General features: G+C 41.6%; 1 protein-coding gene across 1 annotated transcript in view; it reads right to left on the bottom strand.

Moving 5' to 3' along the window:
- Positions 1–941: 941 nt before the first annotated feature.
- Positions 942–22,400, bottom strand: part of BMPER (BMP binding endothelial regulator) — a 437,990-nt gene continuing 416,531 nt past the window's right edge. Inside the window, exon 15 of the mRNA XM_033930598.1 lies at positions 942–1,429. Coding sequence (XP_033786489.1) covers positions 1,248–1,429 — 182 coding nt within the window. The 3' untranslated portion in view covers positions 942–1,247. The remainder of the gene's footprint in view (positions 1,430–22,400) is intronic.

Raw genomic sequence — 22,400 nt, 5'->3', positions numbered from 1 at the left:
TGGGTCTTCCATTCATTTGTGGAGGAGCAATTTTTCATGTAGGGAGCTTATGGCTGGGGTGAGAAAGGTCTTGGCCACTTTCATATTTTTTATTGTCAAGTACGGTGTTTGTTTGCTTAAATATGAATCCGAGGCTGCCATGATTTGGAGGATGTGTTAGCACATATAAGGTCAAAGAGATTCAATTTATCCAGTGCTAATTTAGGAGTTTTGATTGTACTCAGTTGGCATTTTGTTGTAGGGTTTGGTCTACGTGCAGTGAAAGAGATATCTATAGGAAAGAAGCAACAAGCATGAAAGGGGTTAATTACGCTTGTGCACTCCTTCCTGCTAGGATGTGGTAGAGAAGACTCACCCTCATGGGTGAGGTATAATTCGGCACTTGAAGTCAGCCTCCTGCTGGGACATGGTGAAAGGGCCACCTAGACAATGGAATGACAGGGCAAGTGATACACATGGAGAAATGAGGTGCATACCATTTTTTGGCTCAGATTATCTAACTTATAATCACTCCATCTAAAGTTGTGGCCTTTATTCTCTAAGTTGATATCTGCATGTTTTGCAGTTTGAATGAGGGGTAAGGGAGATGTGAAGCCTAGATTGCTGAATTTTATTCCAGAACAAACAACGATCAAAATCTTTGACAGTCACCCAAGTTTGTCTTGAATGTAGCTGTGCCTTGACTCAAGTATAAAGACCAATCCCCAGCTTGATCTGCATCATTAAATGCTGTCACCAATACTAATGAACTTCACAGCACAAGTTACTGTATCTGTGCACCTAGACAAAATCCACCCTCCCAAAAGATGCTTGTTTCCCTGCTCAAACTGCAAATTCATTTTCTATCAATTATAATAAACACATGGCCTCACAAAGCTTTCTTGAACATTAGAAACTTATGCAATAACAAAATCATTCAATATATTTTTCATGCCACCATATTAAATTAAAAACATCTGGTTTATTTATAACACTTCTTCAGATAGCTTTCAGATTAGGATCCCAGAAAGCATGCATAAACCCTATAGCAAAAAATATACATATAAAAAATTCATCCATCTTTGTTTATAGAAATGACATGTTTTATATTTTTATACATATATATTTATTTATTTAGAGTGTATGTATATGTCGACCTGTGTTTCTTTTACAGACTCTACATATAAAGAGTGCAGTCCTTCCTTAACTGTGCGCGTCAAAGACATCAGCAACACAGGTTTAAAAAGTTCATCAAGACAGAACGTGTGTCATCGTTGAGGGCAAAAGGCTGGTTTGATGCATTTTCCTTTATGATGAACTAAGTTTGCTGGGCAGTGACAGCCTGCCACACATGGTTTACTGCAGGGACCAATCTCATTCCAGTTGTCACATGTTTTGATACATCCGGGACCACAGGTATCATATACCGCACCATGTTTACACTGAGATGCTGAAAGAAAAAAGCAAAAAAAGTATATTATTATTGACAGAGGTTTCTATGCCCTAGTTCAGGTGTCAACAACCTTTTTTAAAGCAAAGAGCCATTTTATCCTAAATGTTTGACTCAAAATTTATAAAGAGCCACAATGGGTAGAGAAGGGGTTTTAGATAAGATTTTTATCTCCCCCCCTCCATGTACCATCTCTCCCTCCCTTCCACCCCTATGTCCGAATCTCCCTCTTCACCCATGCAACATCTCTCCCTCCCCTCTACCCCTCCCACTATATCCATATCTCCAGCTCTTCTTCCCCTCCACCCTTGTGTCGATTTCTCCCCCTCTTACCACTCTCATCCCTCCTGCAGAATATTTACTTTTCCCCCAAAGCCTCACTCACAAATATTGTGCTCTTTCTTGCTTCAATGGGTTGACGGTGATTCCTACAGCTGCCTGCCGCTAACCTGGAAGCCTCTCTTCTGTTGTGTTCCGCCTGGGCAGAAACAGAAAGTTCTGACAGAGGGCAGGATGTAGCAGAGGAGAGACATCCAGGTTAGCAGCAGGCAGCTATAAGAATCACTGTCGCTAACCCGTTGAAGCAAAAGAAGAGCTGCAGCCATGTAGTGATATAGTCGCATGTGGCTCACAAGCCGCAAATTGCTGACCCATGCCCTCGTTAATATAAAGATGCCTTTCAACTCTTTTCATTGTATTTACTTGGATTATGTATGTCATTATCCACCCATTTTACAAAGCTGTGCTAGCGGCTGCCACTGCAGTAAATGCCCTGAAGCCAGGGCAGGATTAAAGGATAGGCCCAGGAGGCACGTAACTAGGGCCAGGAATTGTCAGGGGGGAATTGTCAGGGGGGAATTGTTAGGGGGAAGCAAACAGGGCAGCTGCCCTGGGCCCAACAAATCCAGGGGGCCCCGCGGTACGAAATTATTGATTGAACTCCTACATTGTCCTTTTCAGAGGGGCCCCGACATGGCAGCTGTTCTCACAAGCTGCCGATGGCTGCCCCAAAGATTTCCCTCTGTCGCGATCTGCCCTGTCGGAAACGGGAAGTTGCGGCAGAGGGAAAACTTTGGGGCAGCCGCCGGCAGCTTGTGAGAACAGCTACCATGTCAGGGCCCCTCTGAAAAGGACAATTTTGGCTGCAGGGGAGAAGCGATCTCTTGCCTCGCCTCCTCTCCTCGTCAGAACATCTCATCTTTCCCCCCAAGGCAGGGCGGAGCAAGGAGAGCAGCTGCCCCGGGCCCTTGCCTTCTCTTTTGAGCCACAATGGTTGTCTACTTTCTTCCTGCTTCCCTGACGTGGTGGGCCCACAAGCCTTCTTCCTCTCCCGCCTTCCTCTTACATCAGTTCTGAAGTTCCGGGCCAACCAGGCAGCGATTGGCTGGCCCGGAACCTCCTTTCCGACATCAGATTTGACGTCAGGCAGGAAGGCTTGTGGACCTGTTGCGTTGGGGAAGCAGGAGGAAAATGAGGGCGGTGGCTTGGCGAAATCAGCAGCAGCGGCGGAGAGAGAGAGAAAATAGGGGAGGGGCAGGATAAAAGAAAGCTTGAAAGAAAGAAAGGGGCAGGGAGAGAGAAAGAAAGGAAGAGGGGGCAGGGAGAGAAAGAAAGAAGGGACAGGGAGAGAGGAAGAAAAAGTTGGATTCATGGAGGGACAGAGAGAGATGTTGGTTGGGATGAGGTCTGGAAGAGAGGAAGCATGCAGAAGGAAAAAAAAGGATGCACAGTCAGAAGGAAGTGCAACCAGAGACTCATTAAATCACCAAATAAAGGTAGGAAAAATGATTTTATTTTCAATAGTGATCAAAATGTGTCAGTTTCTTCAAATTTACATCTGCTATAGTAATATTTTGCAGAGTATTAGGGGGTTATGTGTCATTGTTTCTGTGGTGTTTCACTGTTTGCGGTTTGGCTTCTTGGTGATTTTCTGTTAGCATGGTTTTCTGTTAGCGTTGACTTAACGAAATGTATCAGGGATGGTTCTTAGGAGCACCTTGAATAAACCTGATTTCAATCTCCTTTTTTTCTACCGATCTTCTTTTGATTCACGTTGGAATCTTTGTGGACCGCTTGCCTTGTTGTTTCATTACAAATTAACATACATGGAGTGGAATGTACTAGAGGAGTTACAAATTTGGTTGTTTATACATACAGTTGGTTGACGTAGAGTGAGGCGTTGTAAACATAGTTATTAATATAGACTTATATTTTGGATAATATTACTGCTTTACAATATATTTGAACACTTTTGTATATGTATGGAAAGAGTTCAGAGTTAAAGTACTGGGTAAGTAGGTGGGAAGGGAAGGAAGGGGAAATTGTTCATAGATGTTTTGGGGGTGGCATAGAAGAAAAATTGTGCACTGGTATGCTAATCTTTGCTTGTTTTGAATTTAAAAGAAAGAAAGAAATACAAGTGGAAATAAAGAAGTAAATAAGAAAACAAATAAATGGGGGTGGAGCAAGGGCGGGGCATGGGTACTTGTATGCCTATGGGCCCTCGAAGAATTAATCCTTCCCTGCCTGAAGCCCATAGAGATTTAAAGGGCTTTGGGGGTTTTGCCACGTGGCAACTGCTAGCGCAGCTTTCTAAAAGAGGGGCTATATTATCTTACATAGGGGAAAATCTTACAGCTGTGTGCATGGCAGAAGAGGCTCCTGCTTGCTTAAACCATGCTGAGTGGGCTGGTCGCTAATATTCACTGGTGTTTGAGCAGCCCCACTCTCTCCCCCACATTAGGCAGAGACTAATCAAGTGCTCTCCATAATAATCTGTGTAAGTCCAATAATTCAACAGATTTCACCCCACTTCTTAATTTAACATCATATGGGGGAAGGAAAAGACTTCAAGACGTTCCTCTGAGTATAGATTGGATACGAGCAGATTTCTCTGGCAGCTGAGCTGAACCATCATCAGCACAGCGTCTCATATAAGTGGGTAGCGAAAGTTTTTGGCTGAAAAACATTTGGTGGCTGACAAGAGAAACATAAGTCACTTCAGTTAAGTCACCACTAGACATAAGTATAAGACTAAACTATTAAATACATAGGAATTCTATGAGCATCGGGAGCAGCGTCGAGCATTCAGCGTGGCTCCCTGTGATAATAACCGCTACCACGGTTTAGTAAAAAGGGGGTAAGTAAAAAATAATTGCTTAATATAATACTTTTTGAGTAAAATATAAGCATATCATAACTACAATGAATGTAGCTTTTGTTAATGTTTTTATCCCAAAAATTTTATTGCTCTACAATTCAATCCACTTTGCTTTTAGTAAAACGAAGGGCTCCTTGTACTAAGGTGTGCTAGCGCTTTTAGCGTGCGCTGCATTGCCCCGCGCACTAAACCCCGCACTACACACCAAGAACTAACACCAACTCAATGCTGGCGTTAGCATCTAGCGTGCACTAAAACCGCAAGCGCAGCTTAGTAAAAGGAGCCCTAAATTTTGAAAATGACCATCACTCATGCAAGTGTGCTTATGAGTCATTATTAAACCAGCTAAAATGGTATTCAATAACTGCGATAACTTTTATAGCAAAGGATTCAGAATATGAGCTAGGTGACCAACCTTGTACCTCGCCAAGGCAGGTTTTCAGGATTTCCTCAATGAATATGTATGAGATCTATTTGCATACAATAAAGGCAGTGCACGCAAATAATCTGATACATATTAATTGGAGAAATCGAACTTGATTGAAGTTCTCGAGGACCGAGGTTGGACAAACCTGTCATAAACATTAGTGCAATATACACCCTTAACCAAGGTTAATATGCTACTGCTTGTGCTGAATGATGTCAAGTCTTGGTCTCTTTCTGATAGTCACCTATAACTTTTGCTATTTCTCCTTTGACTTCTGTATTGATGTGAAAAACTTAAGTTCTCTATCACTACCATCTTTCCCTATGGGAGTGGCCTAAGGGAGCTGACCATTCAGAATCTTAGGTCACTCCCAGCGCATCCCAGAATGCACTGGAAGAGAGGCCTAAGTTTCCGGTTGGAAGCGAGCCTGCTATCACTACCATCTTTTCCTATGGGAGTGGCCTAAGGGAGTTGACCATTCAGAATCTTAGGTCACTCCCAATGCATCCCAGAATACACTGGGAGAGAGGCCTAAGTTTCTGGTTGGAGGCGAGCCTTCTACGGCTTCTACGGCCACTAAACTGATCATGGCAGGAAGATTCCCTTGCTGTGACCAGTTCAGCGGCAACCCGATTCTCTAACCAGCATTTTTGACACAGATGCCGGTTAGAGAATCCTGGTGTTAGCCTAGTCTATATAGGACACCCGTATGTGAATCTCAAAAGCTGCTTAGGCAGCTTCTGAGACCGGGTATCCTATATAGAATCCGGCCCTTAGACCTGGTTTTATATCATCTAAGTCACAACTTATAAGTTCCATTCAGGCAGCCTCATAAAACTTTTGATTATCCCTGCGGTACAACTAAGTTTAGGTTGGCCCACATCCTGCCCACCTCCTGCCCTTGCCACTCCTCCTAAAACGCCCTTTCTGCTCTGGGCGTACAGCGGGATTCAGAGGCCTAAAAAGTCTCTGGATATGTCTAAAAACCCATTTTGATTATCAGCACTTGGGCGACCTGCCTTTTAGATTGTCCAAGTGCCTACTTGGGTGGGATTTTAGATGTATTTTTGTTCTGATTATGAGCTCCATAGCACATATGCTACCTGGACTTACCATGGAAAAACTGAAGGCAGAAATTTTCAAATGACTGGAAAAAAGTTTGTATCATACATTTGAGCAAAGAGTCAGATTTCTATGAATAACAATAAACTATTACTCATAATGACTGGTGTTGCCATTCAGCAAATCACATATAATTGGAAGGATTGGAGAAGATTAAACTACAACTTTTGGTGGAACTCTCTATGCCATATCTATAAAATGGAAAGATTCATTGCATTACAAAAGGGTTATTTCAAGAAATTTCAAGATGTATGGAAACCATTAACAAAATATTACACGGAGTAGTTAGATTTGTTTCCCTTAATTTTATTAGTATTAATTGGGTAGGGAAGGGATATTTTATTAATATATATTATATAATACTGGATTTTATGGTAGGGAGGGAGGGAAGGGGGAGTGATAAGATTTTAAGTAATGTGCAAATGATAGTCTGTAAGTGATATATGTATTGTTAATATGAATGAATCTATGTAACACTTAATGTAATTTTAAAAATGAATAAAGAAGATTTAAAAAAATAAAATTGTGCTTTTGGTATGAAATAAGTAGATTTTCATGTTGTATACTTTTTTATTGTTAATATGTTTCCTTTGTGCTTAAAAATTATTGATTTAAACACTACATTAAAATATCCAGATTTTTTAATGGGTGAGTAGAGTGAAGAGTGGTATATGGCCCATGTTATGTATCTCAAGCTGATGGAAGAAAACTGGTGCCATTTTTGGAATCAGCAAGTCAAATATACCCAGAAACAGGTCTACAATTTGCGGCACCAAAATGAGTGTTGGCCAGTGTAATCTAGGCAGGAAACAAAGAAACAGTGGAACTGATTATCTTGATAACGCCTTTATTTGAACAGGGTGCAAAAATAGTACTAAATACTGAACACTATAAAAACAACAAGAACAAAAATCACTAAATGTGTTTTATTTTCTACTTATTACCATTTAATTACATGCAATACCACGGGACATGTCGTCAACATATCCTAAGTTGTTGCTAATGATGGTCCATCTATAATATCTAATGTGGACCACTATCTGTTTCATTGAGGCATGCTATGCAGTAGGCCTAAACTAAATGGATAGATTATTTGGATATTTTTGCTTTTCTGCCCCTTCGCTATAGGGATAGTATCAGGCAGGTAAGAGGGATTTTTGGCTTAACACTATCCACCCTTGATCCTCCTTAGTTTGTCTGTAGAGATCAGAATGGATACATAAGTTGGGACATGCTAGTTCCCGTGCATCAATTCAGTAGTGAGGTCACAGTATTAACTTGTTTTCATTTTGGAAGCAGAAATAAACAATGGGGGAGTAAGGAGAATTATTCCATTAAACCCTTGTGTAATGTCCTGGCTGAAATGAGAACTGTTTTAAGACTTACTATATGTGTGGCCTTGAGCTGCTATAAAGCCTTAAGTGGACATTTTTGTCCCAGGGGCATAGCCAGACACCCAATTTTGGGTTAGGCCTGGACCCAAATTAGGTGGGCAGAAGAACCCTGTCCCAGAGACAATCCCAGTTCTCTCTCTCCTGCCTGGGTGATCTGATCTCTCAAGCCCCCCCCCCCTCCGCTGACTCAGTTGCTACATATCTTTTAAAGAACAGATCTACTCTGGCAGCAAGCAATGTGATTGATGCACACTGCTCATGCTGGCACAACAGCCTTCCTTCTGATTTACTTTGCCTATGCAGAAAGAGAAAGTTCCATCAGAAAAAATGGTGTGGGGCTGGCATGATTAGTGTGTATCAGTCATGCTGCTCATTGCTGGTGACGAACTGCTCTTTAAAGGTACATGGGAGGGAGAGGTTTTTAGATGGTGGGGTTTGGGGATCCCCACCAGCTACATCATAGATATCCCTAATGAATTAGCATGAGATAAATTTGCATATCTTCTACTTACTTTATAGGCAAATCTCGCTCATGCATATTCATTAGGGATATCTTGAAAACCTGACTCACTGGGGATCCCCAGGACAAGTTTAAGAACCACTGAAATAGTGCATAACAGGATGCACATGCAAATAGTTTGATGTCTTTATATTTTTCCCAAAAGTTTCAGTTACCTGGCCCTACAGAGGTCAAACTGGTTTCTATTAGGAACAGAGCCTTTTCTTATATTGGACCTGCTTTCTAGAATTCTTTGTTCAACAATTTTTATAATGTTTTTGTCTTACCAGGCTTTTCACTAATTCATTAAGACAATTTTGTTTCAGCAATATTATGGATCTGTGAATTGCTGATTTTAAGAAATTTAGCAACTTTGGCTGCATATTTTGGTTGTTTATTGTTGATTGTTTATTTTACTGTTGTAACTTTGGTATTATAATTGTTAAATCTGTAGCATCTTTCACTCAGCCTGCCTGTCTGACATTGCTACCTGTATGTCTCACTGCCATCTAAAATTAAATATGGCCAAGACTAAGCTCCTTCCTTATCTTTCCTCCTAAACCTGCCTCTTCTCTTCCCCCAATTTCTGTGGACAATGCCCTCATCCTCCCTTTCTCATCAGCTCACAACCTCGGGATAATTTTTTGACTTATCTCTCTCCTTCTCTTCACAAATCCAACAAACTGCCAAAACCTTTTGCTTCTTTCTCTACATCGCTAAAATCTGACCCTTTCTGAGCACACCACTAAGACCCTCATCACCTTTCACCTAGACTACTGCTTATCACTGGCCTTCCACTAAACCATCTGTCTCCCTTTCAATCTGTTCAGAACTCTGCTTCATGCCTGATTCTTTCCTAGGTTAGGGGTGTTTAGATCCCCTTGGCACTTTTTATTTTGAGAATTTGAGGATATAGGAGATAAAATAAGCATTAATAATTGTAAAATAATTTATACAATTGTACATCTTTCTTCTGTGAAGGAAAATAATCCCCTTTTGAATGAGGATTTGCACTTTTTGTTTTTCAACTTGGAAGAAAAATAAATACAGTATTACTATTTCAGTAAAAAAAAAAAAAGAAAAAAGAGAGGGCATAGGATGAAGTTAAGAGGTGATAGGCTCCAGAGTAATCTGAGGAAATACTTTTTTACAGAAATGGAACAGACTCAAAGCCCACTTCTTTGACGCTGCTTTCCATTCCAAACTCCAATCTACTTGCTAAGCACACATACCAGTCTTATCATTCCCTCTATAATTCCCCCACCTGAGCACAGTGTTTAGAAGCACTTTTTTATCCAGTTTGTCTGTCTTAACTAGATTGTAAGCTCTTTCGAGCAGGGACTGTCTCTTCCATGTTTTTGGTATACAGGGCTGCATATGTCTGGAAGCGTTATAGAAATAATAAGTAGTAGTAGTAGTGATACTTATGTCAATACCGGTATATCAAGAATAATAAATCCAATCCAATCCAAATTGCTGCCAATTAACATCAGTAATAGCATCTGATTATTGACGCTAATCAACTCATTGGCCAATTTAGTTTCAAGTTTCAAGTTTATTTATAGCTTGATATACCGACCATCACAAGTATCTGGTCGGTTTACAATAATAGAAATTACAAAGATATTTAAAATATTTAAAATTGCACACATCTCAGAATAGCATGCAACTTTGCACACCATTTATAGAATCTGGGGAGATAGCTTACATGTCTGTTGAATATGCAAATTAAGAAATCGGTTGCAACTATTACAAAATGCAGCAGTACATATGATTGTCAAATTAAGTAAGTTTAGTCATGTGGCACCAATGCTAAGGAAGCTGCAGTGGCTATCATTACCAGCTTGCATTATATTTAAATTTTGTTGCATTATTTATAAGATTTTTTTATGGTCTAAACCTGTGTATCGCAAACTGTGTGCCGTGGCACACTAGTATGCCTCCTGAGATTTCAGGTATGTCATGACACACTGAGGAGGAGGAGAGGCACTAGCACCAGCTGACTGTCTACAGGATGGGCCTCTCGCAGCGAAAGGTACGTCCTGCAGGCAATCAGCCAGTGCCAGCGACTCTCTTCCTTTCTGGCCCTCTTCCCTGCTGGCACCCTCCCCCCAATGGCAGCTCAGGTCTCGTCTGGAGGGTCTTTGCGCATGCATGGACATCAACGAGATGATGTCTTGCATGCACGCGATGTCATCACGGTGAAGTCCGTGCACTTATGGATGCCTCGAGCCGCAGCCACTATTTTTAGTGCGCTGTGGCTCAACTAAGGGCTCCTTTTACAAAGGCGCGCTAGGGCCTTAACGCGCGGAATAGCACGCGCTAAAATGCCACGTGCGCTAGCCGCTACCACCTCCTTTTGAGCAGGCGGTAGATTTTTGGTTAGCACGCGCTATAGAACGCGCTAATCCGGTGCGTGCGGTAAAACCCGTAGCGCACCTTCGTAAAAGGAGCCCTAAGTTTGTGGGACACTGGTCTAAACACATGTTTTTCATCTAGTTTCTTTTTCACCTAGAATAAGCTCTAGTCAAACTTTACATCATATGGACCTGGTTGGTACCTATTTTAAAGGAAAATTCATTTTCCTATCAATTTGTTCAGCTTTGGAACATTCTACCACTTACTGTAAAGAATCAATATTATTATATGTCATTTCAGAAGGGTTTAAAATCCATTCTGCTTGAGAAGTTTGTAAAGCTGGAAGTTTAATGTATGTTGTCAAAATTTTATTGAAGTTTTTAGACTAGAGATTCTGATGTATTAGAGCAGTTTCAACAGATGTAAGCCGATTTGGACTTTTATAGGGAACAAGTGGGTTAGAAGTGCCAGTGCCCAGACATGGTCTTCATTTAATATTTGGATCTAGTTCAGTCTGTGGCTGTCAACAGCTTTAAAACCACTGACTGCCATGGGCTAAATATCACCCAGCAAGTGTAAATGTGTGTCTGTATACTTCTTATGGGATAATTTTGAAAGGAAAAGGACATAAGTTATACACACAGCTGCCGTGCATTTTAGGTGGTCTGTTAAAATAATTTGCCTTACCGATTTCACTCCTGTGCCTTGCTTACCCTCCCCCAACCCCCTCCCCATGATAGTTATTTTACCTGTTTTGTGCCACACAATAAATGACTCATACCAACAAGCTAAGTATCAACATATGTTTCTTATTAATGTTTTCCAGAAAACAGAATTTCTTCTATGCAATTTAATGTCAATTAGTTGAAAATGGGATTTTGAAAAAGCCGTTTATCATCAATAGCTGTCTTCAGTACACAGTAGTTAAAAATCAAAGGGAGATGGATTTTGCAGATAAATTGCATATAGTTTCTATTTATGAGTCAGCCATTTCTTTAGTTGCAAGCAGTATTTTACACTCTCTGAGTGCTGTAAACAGCTCTTTGGCTCATTATGATTCTACTAAATTGCCTAAGGGGTCAAGCTGCTTTGCTAATGTATTGGCTCTTAGATGTAAGTAGTTACTTATTATCATGATTTTCTTATTAGCCATGTTGATATAAAGAAGATTCAACTGCACTCAACTGAGGCCCAATTCAAAACTTCTGAATGCAGAAATATACAAAATGACAGCACAGAAGTGTAAATCCTACCTTGACAGAACCTTCCAAGCTAACTGACAACAATCCTGGCTGGGAAACTGCATAAATAAAACCAGACAGACCTATAACGCATTCCGAAAATCTATCAAAACCACTCTGTTTGACAAATTCATCACCTAAACAGACCAATCCGCGCTCACTACGCTTTTTCCCCCCTACAAACCCGAAGCAATCTTCAGGCAATTCCTTCCCCTCTCACTTTCCCTCCCCCTTTCAACCCCTCTTACATTTCCCTCCCCTACAACCCTTTTCTTCTGTAACATTCCCCTCATGCATTTGTAATTCGCTGAATGTCCAGCCTTCTTTCGATGTGAACCGCCTAGAAGTCGACTGACTATGGCGGTATAGAAAAATAAAGTAGTTATTATTATTATTATTAATTTTAGTAAATGAAAAATTAAAGGCAATTGTTAAAGTACGTAAAAACTAAAACAGAGCTAGTGAAATGCAACATATGTACTCGTACATTGCCTGTTGGATAGTTCATCCGTGCAAGGTGCAGCGCTCGGCCTTTAGTCATGTGGTAGCCATGAGGTCAGAAACATGAACGCTCCATTGCAAGATTGCACCATTGATGAACAATATGCAGTAGTGTGCGTTCTTTGGGCAGAGGGAGTGAAACCTGTGGAAATTCACCGTCAGATATTGACTCAGTATGGACATAGCACCATGAATCAATGAAAGGTTTATGAAAGGGTATAAAGGTTTAAAGCGGGAAGAACAGGTGTATCCGACAAAGGTTGTTCTGGTTGCCCATCAACATTGCACACACAAGAATACATTAAACGGGTGCATGCCTTGATTAGAGAAGATCGATGGATATCAGTGTCTCAATTAGCTGCAAATTTGGATATCAGTTATGGATTTGCTTTTGCCATAATCCATGATGACTTGGGGTACAGGAAAATCTGCACACAATGGGTTTCCAAACAACTTACTGATCTGCACAAGCAACAGCGTGTGGAGGTTGCAATCCAGTTCCTGAGATGGTATGAAGAAGATCCAAGTTTTCTGGGGAGAAGTGTCACAGGTAACGAGACATGGGTGCATCACTGTGACCCTGACAGCAAAAGACAAAGCATGATGAAGCAAAGGAAGTGGTGCTCATTTGGCTTCGGGAGCAGCCGAAAAACTTAATCTCTGCAGTAATACAGTTCGCTAGTTGAACGATACAACAAATGCGTCATTTTGTATGGGGACTATGTAGAAAAGTGATATGATCAATTGTTTACAGTTAATTTATCCTCGTACATTGTCTAGGAAGAAAAACAAAGGACAACCTTTGGTGCTTAGTTTTGAAGCATAAGGATGTTTAAAAAGGTCAAAATGGATGACCATGTGCTTGAAACAACCAAACCTTAATATTGTGAAGGCAGAATAGGGACACTCAATGTTGTAGTATGTCCATATAGCAATGGGCCATGTTCTGGAAAAGGAGGATCTGAAATCTGGATGTTCAACAGTGATTACTGAAGGGAAAGAAATGTCCATGTCTACAATGAAGGGTATTCTTATTTGAACCTATTTCAGGCATGTCCAGGATACAAACTTGCTCTGATTGAGCAGCTGTCCACTGGAAGAATTAAGGCATGACAACTTTTTAATCCCTCGGTGTCTCCCTTCCTCTCCCCACCTTTTGTTGTTTTTTTTTTCATTTTTGTCCTTTTCTTTACATATTTTGCAGTTCTTCCCCTCTTCCTCTCCAGTTAGTCATTGTCTATTCGTTTGTCTTTGTCTGACGTTTTTCTGTCCTTGATTTAGTTCTTTTCCCCTTTTTTGACGCTGTGTTTTGTTATTTTAAATTATGTAAAACTGCGGGATATCAAATTTTAATAAACTTGAAACTTGAAAATGAAATTGGAAGGTATGACAGCTTCAGATATTATGGGCATTCTTAGCAAAATAGAAAGCAAGTCTGAGGAGTAGCCTAGTGGTTAATGCACCAGACTTTAAATCAAAGGACCCAGGTTTAAATCCCGCTTTAACTTTTTTTTTTTTATTGCAAGCCCTCCAGAAACAGAAAAATACTTGCTGTATCTAAATATATAAAATCACCTGTGAGCCTGAAGACTATTGAAGTAGTATACATTCAGGTACAGTAGGTATTTTTCTGTTTCTGGAGGGCTCACAAAGAAACAAAGACTTAAGTGGGACTTGAACCTGGGTCCCTTGGTTTACAGTCAACTGCACTAACCACTAGATCAGGGGTGCCCACACTTTTTGGGCTTGCGAGCTACTTTTAAAATGACCAAGTTAAAATGATCTACCAACAATAAAAATGCTAAACATATATATATATATTTATATATATATATATATATATATACACCGAGTGTACTTTGTATTTATGTTCAAATATTTTTTTATTATACAGCCCCCCTTCCCCGAAGGCCTGACCCCCCTGAAGGTCTGCACATTCCCCCTCAAAGGTTGACTCCCCCCCTGAAGGCCTGCACTACCCCTTGAAGGACTGCACCCCCCCCCCCCGAAGGCCTACCCTCCCCACATCCATTTACCTAATTCCAGCAGGGAGCAGTCTGCAGAGAGGATCGCTGGTACTTTAGCGATCCTTGCAGGTTGCCATAGGCCTCAGGATCTGTCTTCCCTCTGCCCCAAGCCTGTCTCTGACTTAGAGGAGGGGCAGGACCACGGCAGAGGGAAGACAGCTCCTGAGGCCTATGGCAACCTGTAAGAATTGCTAAAGTACCACCTGCCACCGGCCGTCTCCCATTCATCCCCTTTGGAGATCCCCACAGGAATAAGGAAGTTAAATTAATAGAATACTTAGGCACAGAAAAACAAAGAAATACCTCCAAGAACTGCCCCATAAGAACTGCCTGTCACAATGCTCATTAGTGGAACTGAATAAAAGACAAGTACAATGGATTTAGAAGGGGGACGATCCGCCCGGGTGCACGGCTTGGAGGGGTGCACAGCCGGCCAGGTCCGGGTCATCCTGCCTTTCTTTTCTCCCGGTCCGCGCTCGGGGCTCGCGCCTGCCTGGTCCCGCACCAACGCTCGAATGGTGCCGTCAACTCCCGCGAGTCTCGCGATAACCAACAGCACCATTTGGGCGGCGGGTGCGAGCCCCGTGCGCAGACCGGTGGAAAGGAAGGGCAGGAGGACCCGGACGGCTTTGCATCCCTCCAAGCCGTGCACCCGGGGCGGGGGCGGAACGCCCCCACCTCGGTACGCCACTGATTGGGAGGCCGATTTTGGGGTTTTTAAAATTGTATATTGGGCAGCATTAGGCCTCGCTCTTACCTCAATCATTACAGGCGCTTCTATTTCATGTGATGTGCTGAGCTCCGTCCCCCACCGACCTTCACCCCGCCCTTCCAGCACTCTGATTGGCCAGCGTTCTTTAAGAGGCGGGCCAGTCAGGAGGGGAAAAAAAGAGAAGGGAAGAAGGGAACCTGCTGTGCGATCGACTGGGGTCGCCTGAGCGAACGACCTGTCGATCGCGATCGACGCGTTGGGCACCCCTGCACTAGGTTAACCCTCTACTCTGCATGGATGTTTGTGTAGCCATTTTCTAAGCATGCTGCTATACAGATGCTCCTCTTCCTTGTGTTCCACCATTCAAAATGTGGACATTTTGGTTTATAAAATGGCTGTTCATGCTGGACATTTCTAGTGCATGGACATTCATCTCACATATTTTTTTGAACAGGTTGTATTCTGTTTGAAAATACATGTCAGATGGATGTCTGAGACATTCTGACATGGATGTTCTTTTAAAAAGTGCTCCTGCATAGGTCTTTAGAAAATAGTTTCACGGAATCTGCAGAAATCATGAATAAAAGCCAGGGGTATACATAAGAACATAAGAACAAAAGCAATGCCTCCGCTGGGTCAGACCTGAGGTCCATCGTGCCCAGCAGTCCGTTCACGTGGCAGCCCAACAGGTCCAAGACCTGTACAGTAATCCTCTATCTATACCCTTCTATCCCCTTTTCCAGCAGGAAATTGTCCAATCCTTTCTTAAACCCCAGTACCGTACTCTGCCCTATTACGTCCTCTGGAAGCGCATTCCAGGTGTCCACCACCCTTCGGGTAAAGAAGAACTTCCTAGCATTTGTTTTGAATCTGTCCCCTTTCAACTTTTCCGAATACCCTCTTGTTCTTTTATTTTTTGAAAGTTTGAAGAATCTGTTCCTCTCTACTCTCTCTATGCCCTTCATGATCTTGTAAGTCTCTATCATATCCCCTCTAAGTCTCCTCTTCTCCAGGGAAAAGAGACCCAGTTTCTTCAATCTCTCAGCGTATGAAAGGTTTTCCATCCCTTTTATCAGACGTGCCGTTCTCCTCTGAACCCTCTCGAGTAATGCCATATCCTTCTTAAGGTACTGCGACCAATATTGGACGCAGTACTCCAGATGCGGACGCACCATCGCCCAATACAACGGCAGGATAATTTCTTTTGTTCTGGTTATAATACCCTTCTTGATTATACCTAGCATTCTATTTGCTCTCTTAGCGGAAGCTGCGCACTGTGTCGTCGGCTTCATTGTCATGTCTACCATTACCCCCAAGTCCCTTTCTTGGGTACTCTCATTCAATAACATCCCTCCCATCGTATAGTTGTACCTCAGGTTTCTGCTTCCCACATGCAATACTTTACATTTCTCAACGTTGAACTTCATCTGCCATCTCGTCGCCCATTCCTCTAGTTTGTTCAAGTCCCTTTGCAATTCTTCGCAGTACTCTTTCGTCCGAATTCAACTAAATAGTTTGGTGTCGTCCACAAATTTTATTATCTCACACTTCATCCATTCTAGATCATTTATGAATATATTAAATAGCAGCGGCCCGAGCACCGAGCCCTGCGGAACACCACTCGTGACCTTCCTCCAGTCCGAATAGTGGCCCTTCACCCCTACCCTCTGTTTCCTACCCGCCAACCAGTTTCTGATCCATCTATGTACGTCTCTGTCCACCCCATGTTTCTTCAGTTTCCAGAATAGACGTTCATGAGGCACCTTGTCAAAGGCTTTTTGGAAATCTAGGTATATGATGTCTATGGGGATCTCCTCTGTTCATCCGTTTGTTAATTCCTTCGAAGAAGTGCAATAAGTTAGTTAGGCACGATCTCCCCCTGCAGAAACCATATTGGCTGATTATCAGAAGTTTTGTTTCTTTCAAAATATTCATCGATGTTTTCTTTTATCAGTGCTTCCGCGGAACCGAGGTCAGACTCACCGGTCTGTAGTTTCCCGGGTCACCTCTTGATCCCTTTTTAAAGATGGGCATAACGTTGGTTATCTTCCAATCCTCCAGGATCACGTCTGTTTTCAGGGATAGGTTGCAAATTTGCTGCAGTAGTTCCGCTATCTCCTCCTTTAATTCCTTCAGAACCCTTGGATGGAGTCCGTCTGGACCCGGGAATTTGTCAGTTTTTAGTTTTTCTATCTGCCTGCGCACATCTTCAAGGCTCACTTCCATGGATGTTAATTTTTCTGCTTGATTTCCATTGAAGAATTGCTCAGGTTCCGGTATGTTGGTTATGTCTTCTTTTGTAAATACAGACAAAAGAACATGTTAAGTCTTTCCGCGACTTCTTTCTCCTCCTTCACCACTCCCTTCCTGTCTCCGTCGTCCAGCGGTCCCTCCTCCTCCCTAGCCGGCTGCTTCCCTTTAACATATACAGCCAGAAACATTTTTCATTTACCTCCCCCCCCCCCTTTTACAAAACCATGAAAGTGTTTTATAGCACAGGCTGGCATGCTGAATGTTCTGCACTGTTCCCGATGCTCATAAAACTCTATGAGCGTCAGGAGCAGCGCAGAGCATTCAGCACGCCAGCCTGCGCTAAAAAATGCTTTAGTGGTTTTGTAAAAGAGGGGGGGGGGGGTTAGTGTCATTTTTTATATGGGAAACAAAGGATGTGACTGGCAACCTGTGGGAATTTCTGTTTAGTTTGGGTTAAGATATTTTTCATTATGGGAGAAATGTTGACAATAACGTGCACAGCTTCAACCTATGACATAGCTGGGTTCAACCCAACAGGAAAGTCCAAACCCCCAGAACCCTGACACCTTGTCCATCATCCAACCACGAAAACATTCTCACAATCTGGGGAAAAAGACCCCCAACAAAACCTAAGACAAGACCACAAAAACTTCAAACACCTTCCAGAACACTAATCAATACACTAACTACTCACCCTCTCATAAAATTCACATCAATAGCATGCTCATATATGAATATACGATCTATCAACCCAAAGACAGAACTAATCAAAGACTGGCTGATCAAAGATAATCTAGGTTGCCTCTTCCTAGCTGAAACCTGGCTCACTTCTGACTCAGACCCTAGCATCACTGAATTCTGCCCAAACGGATACAAACTAAAGCTAGTATGTAGAGAAAAGAGAAGAGGAGGAGGTCTAGCAATCATTGCAAAAAACAACTTCAACATTAAAGTCCTAGCCATGCACTCCAGCCCCCACCTAGACCTTCTAGCCTGTCAACTTTCTGACAACACTCTCACAGGAACTCTGAACTGCCTTCTCTGCTATGTCACACCAGGAAAATGGAACACCTCTAAACAAGAACTCGAAGAATTTATCCTCCAGCATTCCCTCTCCTCCACACATAACCTGATCCTAGGAGACATCAATCTCCACTTAGAAGACCACACCTCCAAACAAGTAGCGGACATTCTTTCATACCTCAACACCCTATCTTACCAGATACTCAATCCCGAACCCACACATGAAAAGGGCCATCAACTTGATATAGCCGCTTACACTTCCCCCAACCTTAATACACAAAACATCCACATCACCAATGGCTCATGGCATCCCACCTTATGGTCTGACCATTACAAGTACACCTTCACAATTAACTGGGTGCAGAATAACAACAAACCCACGCCACACACAACAAGCTTCAAGTCCAGAAAGAAAATCGAACCTACCACATTCTGGGACACAGTAGACCCAGAAATAGACCTAAACAATCCCAAAGGATTCATAAACACCTGGCGCTCCACAAGTGAATCCGCTTTAAACAAACTAGCACCACTAAAAACAAAAAATAAAATATGCAGACCATCAGACAAATGGTTTGACGCCGAACTCCTACACCTAAAAAGACAATGCAGACAATTAGAAAGGACATGGAAAAAACAGAAACAAGACCACACCAAAACAGAATGGAGACACCAAATCAAACAATACAAAATCAAACTGAAGGAAAAAAGAACAGACTACTACTCCAAACTCATTGGCACCGATAAACCGGACACAAAAAAACTTTTCAACCTTGTCAGAAATCTCACTGATACCAAACCCCACCTCGCCACCCTAGGAAACCAAACTCCACCAGCCTCCCAACTCAAACACAAAATCATCACAATCAGATCCACATTCAACAATTCTCGAAACATCTTAGAAGAGATACTAACAAAACCCACAAAAGACGAAGCCACTTCAGCAGATAGGATCTGGACCAACTTCCCAACGACACAATGGTCAGACCTAGACCGGCTGTACAAAAAATACAGCAAATCTTCATGTGATTTGAACAATTGTCCTCCTTATCTACTAGCTACAGCGTCCACTAAATTCACAGCTGGTCTCACGCTATGGCTGCAAACCACCCTAAGGGAAGGTCAGTTCCCCCCGAAACTTGGCGAAATCATAATTACTCCCATACTAAAAGACCCCAAAGGCCCAATAGACAGCCCAACAAATTATAGACCAATCGCTTCTATACCTCTATACGTCAAACTCATAGAGGGTCTAGTAGCACAATATCTCGCCAATTACCTAGAAGACCACCACATCCTACACCCTACTCAAGCCGGATTCAGAACCAATCACAGTACTGAAACACTTCTGGTTTCCCTACTAGACATAGCCCGTCAGCACCTCAGCAAAGGAAATAAGTTACTAATCATCCAACTCGATCTTTCAGCAGCATTCGACTTAGTTGACCATTCCATACTACTCCAGATACTAGATGCCATAGGAATATCAGGTAATGTTCTCAACTGGTTCCAAGGATTCCTCAAAACAAGATCATACAGAGTCAAGTCAAATGATCTTCTATCCGACTCATGGTCAAATCCCTGCGGAGTTCCACAAGGATCCCCTCTATCGCCCATACTTTTCAACCTCTTCATAGCATCCCTAGGCACGGCCCTAGACGCCCTAAACATTATATCCTTCAGCTACGCGGATGATATAACCATCCTCCTCCCCTTCGACATTCAAGACCCCACCTCCAACGGACGCCTGAAAACAACATTGGAAACTGTAGAAAAATGGATGACGAACCACAAGTTAAAACTGAATGCGGAGAAAACCAAATTCCTACTACTAGAGAAGGAACAAAAACCATCCCTAACAGAACTAGATGTAAACACAATCAAATATCCAATACAGAATACTCTCAAAATTCTGGGAACACACCTAGACAGAGGCTGCACAATGCAAACAAAAATACACAAAACCATGAAAAAAGCATTCTTCACCATGTGAAACCTAAGAAAAATAAGAAAATTATTTTCCAAAGAACACTTCAAGATCATTGTACAATCCCTCATACTCAGCTCCTTAGATTACTGCAACAGCCTCTACCTACCTTGCCCAAATACTATGATAAAACAACTACAGACCGTTCAGAACACAGCTATCATACTCATCTACTCGCTCAGCAAATTCGACCACGTCACACCCGCCTATGTAGACTCTCACTGGCTTCCGATAAAAGCAAGAACTCAATTCAAACTCTACTGCTTACTTTTCAAAGTAACCCATGGTATGGCCCCCAATTACCTGAACAACCGTCTTTGCCGCTTCCGACTACCCAGATCAAGAAGAACTCAGAATCTTTTCACCTTCCCCCCTCATAATGGTACCCGATGTAAGAAACTTTACGACAGCCTTCTAGCAACTCAGGCAATGAAAATTGACCCCACCATCACCAAACTGATGATCAAAACAACAGACATCAAAGTGTTTCAGAAAGAAATCAAAACATTTATTTTCAAAAAACACGTCCTTACTTAATATTTCCCTCCCCAATCACACATGCACTCTCCCCAGCAAATAACACACTAGTCATCCCCTTGAACCTCATTTACCCAAAATATCCAAACTCCTAAATAAGCATCTCCCTTAGGTATCCATTTAACCTTCTCCTAAATAAGCATCTCCCTTAGGTATCCGCTCAACTGATTCCTTCAAAGTTAGGTATCTTTCTTCAGTTGCCTATATTGTTTTCCCCACTGAACCTTGTAACTACTTGAACCCTGTCAAGCTATTCTATCGATAAATCCAGATATCTTATACTTGTATTTCTATACCACAACATGTAATTTACTTAAATCGTTGTAATGTAATTCTCTCGGTAATGTCCTGATCTCTTTTAACTGTAATCTGCTTAGAACCGCAAGGCACAGGCGGAATAGAAATCACAAATGTAATGTAATGTAATGTTATGTGGTTAAGAAGCGCAATGATATGTTATGTTATGTTTGCCTGCACATCATCGCTTCTTCTTGCGTGTTCTACCTTCCCATACAGGCCATGAATGTGGAGCAAACAAATTGTTGAATAAGCAACATTTTTGTCTCAATCACAGGTCTCTAGCTTTTCCTCAGTAGTTTTATAAACTATGGCTACTGATCTTGCAGGGATGGCCTGATTAAAGGATATTTCAGTAGTGCCAATCTGTTTCCATTTAGTGATGGACCTGACAATGCCCTAAGGGATGTTCAAACACAATGAAATTCTCTTAGAGCTGTCTCCCAATCTGTACTTTTGAATAACTTTATATTTCTTTATTGAAGTATTTCAAAATACAAAAACTTTAAAATCCTGTTTCAAAACCATCATATACATTATTATAATAACAATAATTAACAATTTCATTTCTTCCAAGCCTTTCAGCCAATACACTATTATAATATCCAGCAATAAAGATGATGAAATGGGAAAAAGCCCCCCCCCCCCAAAGAATATAACTAATCAATTTCACATTCATTCCTAGCATAATTATCCAAACCTCCTCCCATCCCTCGCTTCCCTAACCCCCTCCCCTCCCCCAAACCTTCCTCCCCACCCACAAGGCCAGAAGACAACACAGCTATTAAGCTATTACAGCTTCAAACCCTTGTGGTTTATTCTAATTTAGAAGACTCTTCCCAGGTTTTATATTTTGACCATACTTTTTTAAAAGAGGATATCTGATTTCTTCTCATTGCAGTTAATCTAGACATATTATAGACAAATTTTAACTTGCATTGTAATAAATTAATTGATGGTATATCTCTTCTTTTTATTTTCAATATGCAGCTAATACCATTCGTGCTGATGTACTAACTAACCCAATCCATTTCCTATGATGATCGAATATTTCCAAAGACACCATATTTAATAGACAACGTTATTTAGTTTTATACACCTGGTAACCCAGCACCACTGATATAAAACTAATTACCTGATCCCAAAAAATTTGCACCTTGGGATAATTCCATCAAATATGGATAAAAGAGCCTTGAGCTCCACACATTCTCCAACAATCATCTGAGCCTTTACCAAACATAGCTTTTAAATGCACCAGAGTATAATACCATTGATATAGCATTTTATATCCATTCTCCACCATATTACTCGAGATAGATACACATAACAAAGAACCTAATTGTTTATTCCAAATATTTTGTTCATAGGTTTTTCCAAGTATCTCTTCCCAAGCTAACTTATATCTAGAAGGTGGTAATATAGTTTGAATAATA

This window comes from Geotrypetes seraphini, chromosome 2 (genome assembly GCF_902459505.1).
Source record: "Geotrypetes seraphini chromosome 2, aGeoSer1.1, whole genome shotgun sequence".
NCBI lineage: Eukaryota > Metazoa > Chordata > Amphibia > Gymnophiona > Dermophiidae > Geotrypetes > Geotrypetes seraphini.
Note: the sequence above shows the minus strand (reverse complement) of the source record. Positions and strands in the feature narration are given on the sequence as shown.